The sequence below is a fragment of the Callionymus lyra genome, chromosome 9, assembly GCF_982586985.1.
Source record: "Callionymus lyra chromosome 9, fCalLyr1.hap1.1, whole genome shotgun sequence".
Classification (NCBI taxonomy): domain Eukaryota; kingdom Metazoa; phylum Chordata; class Actinopteri; order Syngnathiformes; family Callionymidae; genus Callionymus; species Callionymus lyra.
The window spans coordinates 18,393,681-18,409,354 of record NC_141826.1 but is presented as its reverse complement, the minus strand read 5'-3'; the positions used below and the strand labels follow the sequence as shown (position 1 = coordinate 18,409,354).

Sequence of the window (15,674 nt, the reverse complement as noted above, 5' to 3'; positions counted from 1 at the left end):
TAAATGTGTAAAAATGTATATTAATTTTGAAAATAATACATTTTTGAATTAGTTTACCTTTGAATATACAAATTATTCAATTAATTTATTGAAAAAGAAACAAATAAGAATCAACATTTTAAAAACTTCCATAATATTAAATTAACATATAAAGTTGCTCAATGGTTCTGGTGGCAGAAAAAAAACTGTGTCATGTCCTGTCAAGCAGAATCGGGTCGGCGCCCGTCTCCTCGGTTCCACCCCGACACGACGACCCGAGCCGTCCGTGGAACAAAGCGGTCTGGGTTGCGTGTTTGTAGCCGCCTGAATGGCACCGGGCCTAACGAGAGCCCGGCAGGGACCCCGAGGTGGACCTGGCACCTGCAGTCTGTCAGAGGAGGGGAGGGTGTGTGTGTGTGTATGGTGTGTGTGTGTGTGTGTGTGTATGGTGTGTGTGTGTGTGTGTGTGTTCCACTCCCAGCTGATGGCGTAATCCGCACATGCCGCCGCCCCACCAACATGCTTCTCCGGGCGCCTGCGAGTGAACGGAACCATTCAATCATGAAAGCGATTGAAAGGAAGCATTGAAGCGCCGAGCTATTAAAATGAATCAAACGCCGAGCAATTAGCGGGCGGATGCACACGCCAAGAAGATGTCGTCAAACACAGATAATGCGCCGTCTGTGGCCCTAAAAACAAACATCGCATTGTGGCGGGCGAGTCGTCGGAGGCCGACGCCGAAAATGACAGACTTTGCTTGAAAAAACAAAGTTCTTTCATTAAGAAGAAGAAAAAAAAAAGTTTTCCTCTTCTATAGAAAGAAGAATCTAGCATAGCAGACACGTTAGCATCGGCATGGTAGAATGCTAACTGGTAGCGGCTTATTTCTTTGGAGTTGTCCTAAATAAGTATTTACTGTAGTAACAAGGTATGTATTGTCGAGTACTTGACTCTGGTGTTGATATCAAATAGGAGTGTGTATTGGCAAAAATCTGAAGGTACGTTACATATCACGATACTGTAGTAACAAAGATATATGTGTAGTATTGTCCAGTACTTGACTCTGGTGTTGCAGAATTTACAGACCACATGACTCCTGACGAAGTCGTAACTGCTTTCATTTGTTTTGAAACCAAAATATGCCAAAACATCAGCCTTTAAAAGCTGCAGAAGTCGACTGTATCCTCTCATCCTCAGTCATCGCCGGGATCTCTCATTATTTTTTTGTTCCTTTGGCTGCGGAGGGCGTAGTGACTGCTGCCATCTAGCGACCGGAGGTTTAATTGCAACACAAAAATGAACACCCCTTTAAATATACATCAGACTGTAGGTTTTCTTCTCTTTCCTTCTAAATCTTTCCTCACCCGATCTCCATGTGACCTTGACCACCGAGCATATGACGAGGAACAAGTTGTTTTTTTTATACCTAAACTCTTTCTTGCCTTTCCTCTCTAGCTTGTCTTGTCTTTTTCTATCGCTCTTTCAAGTGGTGTTTGTAGACCCGGTCCAGGTCTCGGGCAGCAGGGGGTTAACTGCAGCAGAGCCGGGTCCGCTTGGACACGGTGGCCTCGTCTGCCGGATGTGAGTTTGACTCCGGGGCAGAATCCAGAGTGAAAGCCTCTCATGTTTTTGACCGCTTGCCAACTCCCCCCCTTCTCACCCTCCGTCCCCCCAACCTTCCCTCTGATCCGCTCCCACATCAAGACCGGGTCTGACGAGGAGCAGGTCCGGTGTCGTCCACGGTTCTGTTGTCTTCTCAGAGCGATCCTGGTGCAGTTGAGGGTTTGAGTCTGTAAATGTTACACGACAAGAAGAGGTGATGAGTGGAGAGGAACGGTCCGGTTCTGGTCCAGAACCTTCTCTGGTGGTCAGTCTGGGTATAAACCATGACATAGTCTATAAGTACAACAAGCTACAAAAATGTATTTTTTGTTTATAAAATACTTAGTTTAATATAGTGAGAAATAGTTATAAATAAATAAATATTAAAAAAGAGATCACAGGTAATAATAATAGTTGTTAATAATGTTTGTTCATGTTGTTAAATATATAAATTAAAACATATATTTTCTAAATGATTACAGGTACTAATAATAACAATATTAAAAGGAAACTATAAAATAAATAAATAATGTTAGAAAATGTGTATGTATATTATTTAAATATATATTTATTTTAAATATTATTTCTTAATTTATATAATTCAATATATCTAATATATAAATATATATGTATATATGTAATATTATTACAGTCGGAAAAATATATATATATATATAACATAAAAATATAACAAAATGTATAGGTATAAATAAATAAATATATTTAGTCATTGATTACAAGTACTCATAATAATAATATTGAAATTAAATAGTAAAATAAATAAAAACATGTTATATAGAGCTATATAATTCTTATATATTTAGTTTAAATATTTAGTATATATATTTGTATTATTTATGTATCCAAAATAACATTATTACACTTGAAAAATCTATATTGTTTTCATGTAAAAAAAAAATATATATATATAAATATACATGATTTGTTATAGTTAGAAATAGTTAAAAGTAAATTAAAAAAATGTTTTAAATGATCCGAGATAGTCATAATATTAATCCAATTAATTAGTTTGTTCATGTATTTACAAATATAAATTCAAAATAAATATTTTGTAAACGGGTACTAATAATAATAATATTGAAAGGAAACAATAAAAAAAATTATATGTATACTGTATATATATATTTTTTATAAATATGTTTTATATATATTAATATAATTAATATACCTAAAATAACATTATTACAATTAAAATAAATAAATCCCATGTTAAAAAAAAATGGTTATGAAACGGCTCTTCTAAGTTCTTTAGATGTTTTGACTTGCGTGCGACTACATTAATCCGGGATGTCCCGTCTTCCGAGTGACTCAGCGTGGCCTCCCCGGATTGTGGACCGACTGGTTCCGAAAAAACCACAAGCGGCGAACACCTTCGGGCGAGGAACCGAGTCTCCGACAGCAAGAGTGACGGCGAAGGAGTTTTCCTAATATGCAAAGGTCATCAAACCTGATGTTGTGTGTGAAATGGGTCACGCTTGATAAAACGTGACACGATTTTCTGCATGAAAGGTTAGCTATCTGTTGTTTAGCGACATGCCAGCATGCTAATGACTGTGTTGTCGCTAGCTGTGGTTTAGCAACTTGCCAGCATGCTAATGACTGTGTTGTTGCTAACTGTGGTTTAGCATCACGCTAGCATCCCAACAACTGTGTTGTAGCTAGCTGTGGTTTAGCGACATGCTAGCATGCCAAAGACTGTGTTGTAGCTAGCTGTGGTTTAGCGACATGCTAGCATGCCAACAACTGTGTTGCAGCTAACTATGGTTTAGAGACATGCTAGCATGCTAATGACTATGTTGTTGCTAACTGTGGTTTAGCGACATGCCAGCATGCTAATGACTGTGTTGTGACTAACTATGGTTTAGCGACATGCCATCATGCTAATGACTGTGTTGTGGCTAACTGTGGTTAAGCGACATGCTAGCATGCTAATGACTGTGTTGTGGCTATCTGTGGTTAAGTGACATGCTAGCATGCTAACGACTGTGTTGTGGCTAACTGTGGTTTAGCGACATGCCAGCATGCTAATGACTGTGTTGTGGCTAACTATGGTTTAGCGACATGCTAGCATGCAAACGACTGTGTTGTGGCTAACTGTGGTTTAGCGACATGCCAAAATGCTAACGACTGTGTTGCAGCTAACTATGGTTTAGAGACATGCTAGCATGCTAATGACTATGTTGTTGCTAACTGTGGTTTAGCGACATGCCAGCATGCTAATGACTGTGTTGTGACTAACTATGGTTTAGCGACATGCCATCATGCTAATGACTGTGTTGTGGCTAACTGTGGTTAAGCGACATGCTAGCATGCTAATGACTGTGTTGTGGCTATCTGTGGTTAAGTGACATGCTAGCATGCTAACGACTGTGTTGTGGCTAACTGTGGTTTAGCGACATGCCAGCATGCTAATGACTGTGTTGTGGCTAACTATGGTTTAGCGACATGCTAGCATGCAAACGACTGTGAGGTGGCTAACTGTGGTTTAGCGACATGCCAGAATGCTAACGACAGTGTTGTGGCTAACTGTGGTTTAGCGACATGCCAGAATGCTAACGACTGTGTTGTGGCTAACTATAGCAACAATGCTAGCATGCAAACGACTGTTGTAGTTAACTGTGGTTAAGCGACATGCTAGAATGCTAACGACTGTGTTGTAGTTAACTTTGGTTAAGCGAAATGCTAGCATGCTAACGACTGTGTTGTAGTTAACTTTGGTTAAGCGACATGCTAGCATGCTAACAACGGTGTTGTAGCTAACTGTGGTTAAGCGACATGCTAGCATGCTTACGACTGTGTTGTAGCTAACTGTAGTTAAGCGACATGCTAGCATGCTAAATAATGTGTTGTGGCTAACTGTGGTTAAGCGACATGCTAGCATGCTAACGACTGTGTTGCGGCTATCTGTGTTTAAGTGACATGCTACCATGCTAACGACTGTGTTGTTGCTAACTGTGGTTAAGCGTAATGCTAGCATGCCAACGACTGTGTTGTAGCTAGCTGTGGTTTAGCGTCTTGCTAGCATGCCAACAACTGTGTTGTAGCTAACTATGGTTTAGAGAAATGCGAGCATGCTAACAACTGTGGTGTAGCTAGCTGTGGTTGGTTTGAACAAGTTAAAAGGTGAAATCTAAGAATAAAGAAGATGACATGAGGCTTGAAGGTGGACTAGTTTGAACCGGTGTCTCTGGACCAGGGTTCGTCAGGTGTCTGGAGGTGTGGGAGGCTGCAGGTGTTTCCTGGCCTTCTAAGAATAACCTCCTGGAGCTGCGTGGGCGTCCGACATGTAAACACGGCAGGTCAGAGTGAAGGTGGCCTGGAATGCTGAGAGATTCCCGGCGTTCCTGAGAGCGCAGGGAGGTGTCGGCCTCGCCGAGAGGAAGTCGTCTGTCATGAGATCGCTTCTGCAGTCGAGCCGGGATGATGAGTGTTGTTATCGCGGCGGAGAGGAAGATTTTTTTTTTCTTTTTTTATCTCCTTGTTTTGATCCGCTCGACTGATCCGGACTTGTTTCTCACACTTTACTCTCCAAGGAAGAGCTGTTGGTTTGACGCCAGACAAGGTTCTTCTCTGCCAAAAAAACAAAAAGACTCATAACAAAATTTCCTGTCAACAAATACAAAAAGTGCTTCAACTTTTTTTTTTTTATTTAGCTTCTCGTTTCCAATTGAACTTCTCAATTAAAATGTACTTTTGGAAATATGTTGGGATTTTTTTGGCAAATATCTGAAGATCAACACAACTGTGTTACAGTTACTTACTGTTGTCATCATGGCAGCAAAAAGTGAATAAAAAAACATTTTGACAAACAATCCGAGTTCGTAATTCAGTGAAGAAATCGATCAATAATAATAACCTCAAGAAATGTCAACGACAAAGAAAAGAAAATGAAAGAACCAGATTTTTTTTAAAGAAAAATTATTTATTTAGTTCATCTCTTATTTTACTTAATTAGAAAAATAGATAAATACGTACGTGTGTATACATTTTTTTTTCTTTAGATTACTTTGATTGAAAATCGGTTGGTGTTATAAGAAGCATATTTTCCATGTTTTATTTATCATGTTATATATAATAAATATATAATTAAAATTAGAAAAATATTGTAAAATTTAAATTTATCATGATATTGATCTATTTACTACACCTGTGTTTTTGATGTTCTAATCCAAGTAATCTTTTTTTTTATCAATTAAAATGTACGATTTATGTTTTTAAATAAGTTTCTTCCTGCAAATATCTGGAGGTAAACAAAACTCCTGCATAAATAAGTGAACAAAACAACTTGGATTCTCGAAAACAACAATCAGAACGAGAAAGGAATCCATTTCATGTCTTTCCAAAACATGTATTCTTAGTCAGGAAGTATTTTCGCCTGAATAAAATACAATGTAATCATTTTGAGGGAAAGTTTTCTGGGGTTTTTAGTGGGCTTTTTACTATATCTGTTATTTAACTTTGATTTTCTTTCAATAAATGATGATGTTTATATTTTATTCTATTCATTCAATTTCTTTTTTTTTACTTTCGGCTCAAATATCAACATCATTCTTTTCTGTCATTGATGTTTCTGACGCTTCAAAACTCAACTTCTGTTTCCCCTCCTCCTGTCACTCAGGCTCTGATGCGACCCGGTCGCCTCGACCGCATCGTCTACGTTCCTCTTCCCGACGCTCCGACCCGCCGGGAAATCTTCGGCCTCTGCTTCCGCAACATGCCCGTGTCCGGCGACGTCGCCGTGGACGACCTGGTGACCCGGACCGACAAGTACTCTGGAGCCGAGGTGAGATTTTAAAAAACGTCCTGTTTTACGGCTGCACGTGACCGGACGGTGATGGATTTGTATGACGAAGCAACAGTATCAGTGCTAAGTATGAACATTTTCGAGGACGTCTGAGACGACGAACAGACGTCCTCGCCGCTGATGAATTGACTGCAGGTATTTTAAAATGATGGATGGATGAAGGAGGAGAGAAGAAGGAACGGCTGCGTATTCGATACGAGAAGATAGAGACTCGCAAAAGTCTCTCTCGCTCATAAATCCTCGGCGAGTTTTAACTCGATTGTTGTCAGATTGTTCTGCCGTTGACACTCGGCTGAACTCACACTCTCGTATTTGACTTGGCGGGCCGACCAGCAACAGAGTGTGGGTGAGCCAAGAAGAAGGGGGTGTGTGTGGGGGGGGTGGAGGGTGAGGTGGGGGGGGGTGCAGCCTCGTAAATCAGCAGCCGAGCTGCTTATTGAAGCCGGAGGCCTTTTTTTTTTTTTTTTTGGGAGCTGACGTCCAACCTTCTTATCGCTGACTCGCCGCAGCCCCATATTTCTCTGTCGACGGCTCGTTATGAAGGATCGGTGACGGATGGCGCGCCGACTGCGATGAGAGCGACGGAGACGCTCGCCGTTTTCTGCGTCCCGGGATCGAAAGTCGGGTTACGTGACTCTGGTGCCGATCCAAACCGAACCAGCTGAAATATCTGCGGCTATTCAAGTCGCTTCAGCTACTTTTTCAGACACTGAGAACACACACACACACACACACACACACACACACACACACACACACACACACACACACACACACACACACACACACAGGCTTCTCCGAGTGCACTGGTTTATAGTACACGTTAAGATACTTAAAGGTACTTGGCCAGTGTGCAAATTTTCGACAATACTACTGTCTCGAATCAAACACTGTCGCTACACACTTACCAGAAATGACTCGACAGCTTCTTCTTCTACTATTTTTTTTTAACGTTGAGTGACTCGAGTTAAAGAGTCTCTGGATCAATGTGACGATGATTAAAAAAAAACAACTGTCACTGTTAAGTTCAAACACTTTGTCTCAAGTTTCATTGTTTGCTATGTTTTATTAGCGCTCTCGTCTGCTAGCATGAAGCTACAAAATGCTAACGACACGTACTTCCTGTTCCTTTATTTTAAGAATAAGAATGAGTCATATTTATCTAAAGAATCAGAATTTGAAACAAATTCAACACATGTTACATCAAAAATGAACAGTTGACACAATTTAAGATAAATAAAAACAACCGTAATACACTCAATTGTTACTTGAGAAGCTAATGGCTAGCTGCTACCATCATAGAGAGCATTATAAAAGTCAACTGTTATCTAAAATATTGAAGCAAGTTAAAAAAAAAGTTTTTTTTTGTTATATTTTATGACGGAAAGCTAACTTTTCTCCAATAGTCATGAGGGCTAACACAACATACGCATCAGATAATGATGTGTAACAAAGTAGGTTCAAATAGTTTAGTTATCCATGAGGAGTTATTTTTTGTAAAGATTGAATCCACTCCAAATGGAGAAAAAAAAAAAAAAAACGAGTTTTAACTTACAATTTTTAAAAAGGTTCTGTTTCAAAAATTTGCGGTGGATTTTGCTATTTCTTCTATTGTTTTTTTCTAAATTTGATGTATTCTTAGCTGCTAGCATGAAGCTACATAGCGATGTGTGTTCCTGTATCGTGGAGAAAGACATTTCATGACTGTCAATTATGTGTGCGATATTTCAAAATAAGAGGAGACTTTTATAGTGAAGTTGACTCCCTTCCTGCCGCGTGTGCAGGAAGCTAAACCCGGTCAACAACGAGAGAAAGGCTTATCCACCTCAAATATTCTTCTCTATACCGATGATTCTGATTCTCTATCTCTACAGACAAGTGAAAACTAAATCTCCTTAACTTTCCGGACAGTATTCTTGCGCCACTTACATCTCGCTGCAAAGGAACTGACATCACTTCCTGTTTCTGACTGATGTATTTCAGAGTGTATGACTTTTTTTTTAACATCCAATTCACGTAGACGCTGACATCACTTCCTGTTACTGAAAAATGTAGTACACCTTGTGAAATTTTGGTATTTTTATGTCAAATTTGTACCAAAAAGATTGCGTTGATGAAGTTACAAAAAGTTACAAAAAGGAACACTAACGGACTCATTCAGACTTGTGGGACTCTTTCAGAAGAGGCTCTGCTTACTCAGCTTTTTGTTGGACTCCAAAGCATCCGTGGGTCGTCAACCAAACTTTCAAACACATTGCACGACCCAGCACACACACACACGCACACACACACACGCACACACACACACACACACACACACACACACACACACACACACACACACACACAATCCAGCAGGTCACACAAACAACAAATGTGTCGTCCCGAGGAGACAAATGTTCCGGTGGTCTCACCTGCGGCGCCGCCTCACTTCCTCTTCTCGCGCCGACGACGATTTACGAGCAGATTATTTGTTGTTGCTCCGTTTTATCACCCTGAAAAATGCAGCGACAGATGTTCACCAGCTCCACATCCACCCCTGTGTGTGTGTGTGTGATGGAAGTGTGTGTGTCTCTGCATGTTTGTGTGCGTTATGAAAGACGCTTCCAATGAAGGGGGGGGTGGGGGGGGGCATTTCAGTGAAGCACATCACGCAGGTGGAGTTTAACCTACCTTGACATGAACACACACACACACACTCTGTCAAGTCTCCAGGTCACTCTGGCGTGGGTGTGTTTGGTAAATATGCCATCCCAGAATTCCCAGTTCTGGAGAGAATGTGGAGCTTTCATTCGTCTGATTAAGGGGCGAGGACAAATATGCCCTTAAAGGCGAGGCCCGGAGAGAGAGACCCGCACACACTCACATTCACACATGTACACACACACACAAACTCACACACACACAACTCAACACTGTGCAGCCCTCAACACAGGTGCGATCTCACAAGCCTCTTTCCAAAACATGGGCGATATATTAAGAGTCGGCGTTAGTCGGCATCGAGTCCCACACTCGACTTGTCTACACAACTGCAGCGACGCACAACTCTCAATCCACGAATGACTAATATTTTTAAATGATTTAGATAATTGTCGCAGAGAAGCTAATGGCTAACAGTTAGCATTTGAGCGTCAAACTCAATCAAAAAGAACATAATAGGAAATCATGATGGAAACTACAACAAAAAAAGTTAAAGTAAAAGTGTGTTTTTTAACCAACTATTGATTAAATTTGTATTTTATTTCAACTCTAAATCCAGGAAAGACTAATATTTTTAAATGATTTAGATAATTGTCGCAGAGAAGCTAATGGCTAACAGTTAGCATTTGAGCGTCAAACTCAATCAAAAAGAACATGATAGAAGTCAATCATGATGAAAACAACAACAACAAAAAGTTAAAGTTAAAAGTGTGTTTTTTAACCAACTATTGATTCAATTTGTATTTTATTTCAACTCTAAATCCAGGAAAGACTCATTTTTTTAAAATGATTTAGATAATTGTCGCAGAGAAGCTAATGGCTAACAGTTAGCATTTGAGCGTCAAACTCAATCAGAAAGAACATAATAGGAAATCACGATGAAAACAACACCAAAAAAAGTTAAAGTAAAAGTGTGTTTTTTAACCAACTATTGATTAAATTTGTATTTTATTTCAACTCTAAATCCAGGAAAGACTAATCTTTTTTAAATGATTTAGATAATTGTCGCAGAGAAGCTAATGGCTAACAGTTAGCATTCGAGCGTCAAACTCAATCAAAAAGAACATAATAGGAAATCACGATGAAAACAACAACAACAAAAAGTTAAAGTAAAAGTGTGTTTTTTAACCAACTATTGATTAAATTTGTATTTTATTTCAACTCTAAATCCAGGAAAGACTCTTTTTTTTAAATGATTTAGATAATTGTCGCAGAGAAGCTAATGGCTAACAGTTAGCATTTGAGCGTCAAACTCAATCAAAAAGAACATAATAGGAAATCATGATGAAAACAACAACAACAAAAAGTTAAAGTAAAAGTGTGTTTTTTAACCAACTATTGATTAAATGTGTATTTTATTTCAACTCTAAATCCATGAAAGACTAATTTTTTTAAATGATTCAGATAACTGTCGCAGAGATGCTAATGGCTAATAGTTAGCATTTGAGCGTCAAACTCAATCTAAAAGAACATAATAGAAGTCGATCATGATGAAAACAACAACAACAACAAAAAGTTAAAGTAAAAGTGTGTTTTTTAACCAACTTTTGATTAAATTTGTATTTTATTTCAGTTTTTGTCACACGCTAACGTTGCTCCTGTCGACACAACGTCGACAAAAAACAAGCAGTCAATCAAAAGTGAAGCGTCACGCTCCGATGTGGATCTACCGAGAAACGTCCTATTTCGAGGGTTGTCGGTTCACTTCCCTCTTTTTTATTACTAGAAAACCCTAAATAGCTGAACCTTCATCATCTGCAGCTTTTTCTGAGGTTCTGAATTCCTCTCAACACACACACACACACACACACACTCTCTTCTTCTGATCATGTGCCATGTTTCCGCTCGCCCCTCGTGGCCACGTGACCCTCCCTCGTCCTCCCCCCCCCGTCCTCCCCCTGCAGACCTCAGCTCGCTCTGCTCTCCTGTAATCTGAAATAGACTTCACATGGACTTGTGGTCTGGACTTGTTTCTCTTGGCAGGGACTCGTCGCTGCGGAAGCTTCCTCCTTCCACCGAGCTCTGAACCCACCGCCTGCTCCCTCGCTCGCACATCGCTTCACTTCCTCCCGTCCAAACCAGAATCCAAAATATCCTCGGTCCCAAAGTTTTTGGGGTCGTGCAGGTGTGACCCACCTGCTTCTAAAGAACCTAAGCCTGAGACCATGTAGAGGACGACGACTGTGGAAGAGACGGAACATTCTTAACAAATGAACATCCATTATTCGGAATTCTACGAAAATACAACATAAATGTACGATTAAAGTTGCTTTTAAAGACCGTTGACACAACTCCAGGCTTGAAAAAAATCAACCTTGATACACAAAATTGTTGCTTTTGAACAAAAGAGAAGCTAATGGCTAATTGCTAGCATATTAGCGTCAAAGAGAGCCGTATAAAAGTGTCATCAAAGTAGTATTTATTGAACTATTTCGTTTCATTTTATGGCGGCAAATGTCGCACATTAACTTTGCTGCAACAGCCGACAAACGCATCGATATAATAATGTGTTTTGTAACAAAGTAAAGTTCAAATAGTTTAGTTAACCACGATGACGCCTCCAGCTATAATCGTAAATATTTGTTGCTCAAGTGACAACTCGTAACATCCTAAATTAGTTTTCATAAATCATTCTCATTTTGTCACATGTGTCTTTATGATTAATTATTTTATTAAAGATTGAATGTAGGATTAAAGATATTCGTCAGATCAACTGCAAAGGTGACACAACTGGAGTCTTAAAAATAATCAACCTTGATAGAACTGTTGCTTGACAACAATAAAAGCTAATGGCTAACTGCTAGCATTGTAGCATCAAAGATTATTATAAAATAGTGTGTCTTTAAAAGAAGACGGCACGTGTTACACATCTACTTCGTCACTAACGCAACAACGACATAGATACAAAAACATGTTTTGTAACATATTAAAGTTTAAATATCGTAAAACAGTTTTTCCAAACATATTGTCGGGAATAAAGAGGCCTTTAAGTTTACTCAAAAGATTTTATCAAATATATCTTTCATTGTCTCTCAGTGAAAAGATCCCAAAAACATTTTTCGATGTTCATTTTTATCTTAACTATTTGACGCCCAATTGAGTATAAGGGACTTTAAACAACTTCAACTTTTTCTGAGTTTTGCTTGAATATAATCGAGACTTTTTAATAACCGTGAAGTCTGAAAAAGAAAAAAAGCCTTAACATTTACCTAAATTATTTAATTTGACAGTAATTCAATTGAATGTATGTTATCGTCTAAGTTGGACCTGAAGTTTAATGATTTTGTTGCTCAAGTGACTATTAGACGACTTTAAACAACTTCCTAGTTATTACTATACAAGACTTTTTACAATCGTATTGTCGAAAAAATAAAGGCCTTAACATTGACTCACAATTATTTGAATTACGATTTATTTAATTGTCTCCTGGTGAAAGAGATCGCAAAAAATGTGCAGACAAACTTTAAACCTAAATTTTTATCATAAATATCTTTTGCTCAACTACATATAAAGTGAATTCAAAGGTTTTTCGGGATTATTATTGCATGATACTTAAAACAAACAACCTATTGTTTAAACGATAAACACCTTATCTTACTTAACTTTTGTCTGGTTTGACCTGAATCGTTATCGTCCAATTTATTGAAAATTTTTGAGAGGATACATTCAATCCCGCCACTGACGTTTGGACACAAACAAATGAAAGCAGTTACGACTTCGTCAAGAGTCATGTGGTCTGTAAATTCTGCAACACCAGAGTCAAGTACTCGACAATACTACAAATAAATCCTTGTTACTACAGTATTGTAATATAACGTATCGTTAACCCTGTGTATATGTATGAATGAATCCGAGTGTCATGGCTGCCACGAACGAGTCGCCCTCGAGCTCTCGTTTTTGTATCTTTTATCGTATGTTTTTTTTTTAATGATACTGTCACAATATTAGACAACACTGTATCAGTATTTTATTTTTGCTTTCAGATCATATTATTTTCATCATACTACTTTATGGTTTATATTTTCAATAGAGTAAAATAATTTGTTCTTTTTATTTACAATTAACTTTACTTTGCATTTTATTTCATTTTTGTGTTGCAATTAAACTTCCAGCCACTAGATGGCAGCAGTCATTGTGTCCTCCGCAGATAAAGGAGCAATAAAATGCTGTTATAAACATGTATTTTTCTATATTAAGTACTGCTTTTGTTGCGTCCAAATACTTTATCTTGTGTGTCTCAGCAAAGAAACATCACCAAAAAAATATCCCTGTATCCCCTGGTTTGACCTGAATCGTTATCGTCCAATTTATTGAAAATTTTTGTTATGACTCCGAGACCTCATCACATGAATCTATTAAATCTGATCGGAACATCTGGTCTTAACAGGACGTTCTGGTCTTTTTTTGGCTCCACAGGATTCAAAGAACCGAGTCTCGTCCGAGTCACAGGTCGTTGGCGCAGCTTTAGACGGGAGGCCTCGAATCGCTCGCGGTCGTCTCGACGGGATATTTGGGAGTCAGGAGTGGACGTCCAGGAACTACCTGGTGTTTGAACGTCTCTCTCTAAAATTAGCGTCGCCCGCTGTTGAGTCTGAGCGAAGCGACCGCGAAGCTGCTGGAAAGCAAAACAGAGCAGCTGCCGCGGCAGGTGTGTGCGGTCGCTCGCGATGCGACTCGGCAGCAGATGTCGAGGCCGTGACGGTGTCCGAGGGGTCCGCGGCGGTGCGGGGGGGGAGGGGTCCGGGGGTCCTGTAAATGTGGGCGATTGTGTGTGGCTGAGGGTGAGGAGTGGGGTGGGGGGGCAGACACAGGGTTGGATTGATGGTAAACACACTCGGGCTCGCGCGGATCCGCGGCGGCTAACAAGCGATTCATTAAGCTCGTCCGCACTGAGCGTCTTTGTGGGCGTAGGAAGCGACGCACACCAGACAACCCCGGGATCGTGGAATGTGTTGTTGCCGCTTCCATCTCGAGCCGGGAGTCGATTCATTTTCACGTTAACTTGACACTTTTTGAGTCACAGAAATAGGTTGGTTTGACTCATCTTGAAGTTAGACTGACTCAAAGACTCGAAGAACCACTAAACTATTCTGACTCATCAGACACAGACTAACATCTTAGTGAGTCCCAGTGACTTGATTTCAAAGATTCTTTGAGTCCTAACCCTTTTGTTATCTCACTGTGACCCTATGGCCCGAAAACAAATGTGTTTGTGGTATCCCTTGTGTTGTCTTCGGGTCAATGTGAACGACCACCACCGCTGCGTATGCATTTACGGCAGCCAGGGAGGTCGTTCACGTTGACCCAGAGACAACACAAGGGATACCTCAAACACATTTGCTTTCAGGCATTCGGGTCACCTTGACCCTGAGAATAACACAAGGGTTAAGCATGTGCATTAGGGGTGAGAAAAAAAATCGATTGTAGCTCAAGTATTAAGAAAGTTAAAGCCTTTTAAAAGTCGCAAATAGTTTACGGAACCTGTTGCTTTCGGCTGAAAAATGTGTGTCTATATTAAGGTTGTTGTTTTTATTTTTTTGCTTGATTTTCGTCATATTTCTTTGTTGTTGTATATGTTTTATATTTCAAAAAAGTGACATTACAATGAACATGCAAATATTCAGGGAGTTTTTGTGTTGCTATTAAACGTGCGGCAGCTAGATGGCAGCAGTAGTGACTCCCTCTAAGGAACAATAAAATCCAGCGAGATCCCAGCGATGACTGGGGATGAGAGGATACTTTCAATCCCGCCACTGACGTTTGGACACATTTTGGCTTCAAAACAAACGAAAGCAGTTACAACTTCATCAAGAGTCATGTGGTCTGTAAATTCTGCAACACCAGAGTCAAGTACTCAACAATACTACACATATATACTCATTCCTACAGTATCACAATATAACGTATCGTTAACCCTGTGTATATGTATCGTTTACGATACTTGCCAATACACACCCCTTATCTGCATGAATCCCAGCAACTCTTGAACTCATGAGTCGTACTGGATCAAGGATCCGAGTGTCATGGCAGCCACGAACGAGTCGTCCTCAAGGTCTCATTTTGTGTTTTTTGTTGAAGTACTCTTCGTCCACCTCTGGCGAACACGATTCTCTTCGGTGACAAACCCGGAGCTTCAGTCGTGTGCGAGCGTCTCCGCTGGTTTTCTGGGAGGAAACTCCTCATTACCGGATCCGTGGAAACTCGGATGTGGCGGCGCTGCGACTGAGGATCCATCAGTTTTCCAGCGACCCGTTTAAACGCTCTTGTGGTTTTTCGCTGTTTTTATTGAGGCGGAATGACTGACACAGGACTTTTCTCAAACCCGCGGTTTTTCCCCCCCCCACCCCGAAAACATAGCTGTTGCCGTTGTCGTGAAACATCCCGATGAACACAAGGTTCTAAGGCACGATTTAGTGACTCACGGGTTAAGACTTGAGTTCCTGAGTTTGTCTTTGTTCTGAGGAGCGTCTTCTCGCTGGCGTGTCGGAACAAACAGGTGCTGTGCAGATGTCAGGATGTGAGGCCTCCCCCCTGCCTCCCCCCTGCCTCCCCCCTGCCTCACCCCCTG

At 40.1% G+C, this 15,674-nt stretch overlaps 1 protein-coding gene across 1 annotated transcript in view; it reads left to right on the top strand.

Moving 5' to 3' along the window:
- The window catches only part of afg2a (AAA ATPase AFG2A), an 88,617-nt gene that overhangs the window by 70,922 nt on the left and 2,021 nt on the right, over positions 1-15,674 (top strand). Inside the window, exon 16 of the mRNA XM_087799567.1 lies at positions 6,221-6,385. Within this exon, the coding sequence (XP_087655693.1) occupies positions 6,221-6,385 (165 nt within the window). The remainder of the gene's footprint in view (positions 1-6,220; positions 6,386-15,674) is intronic.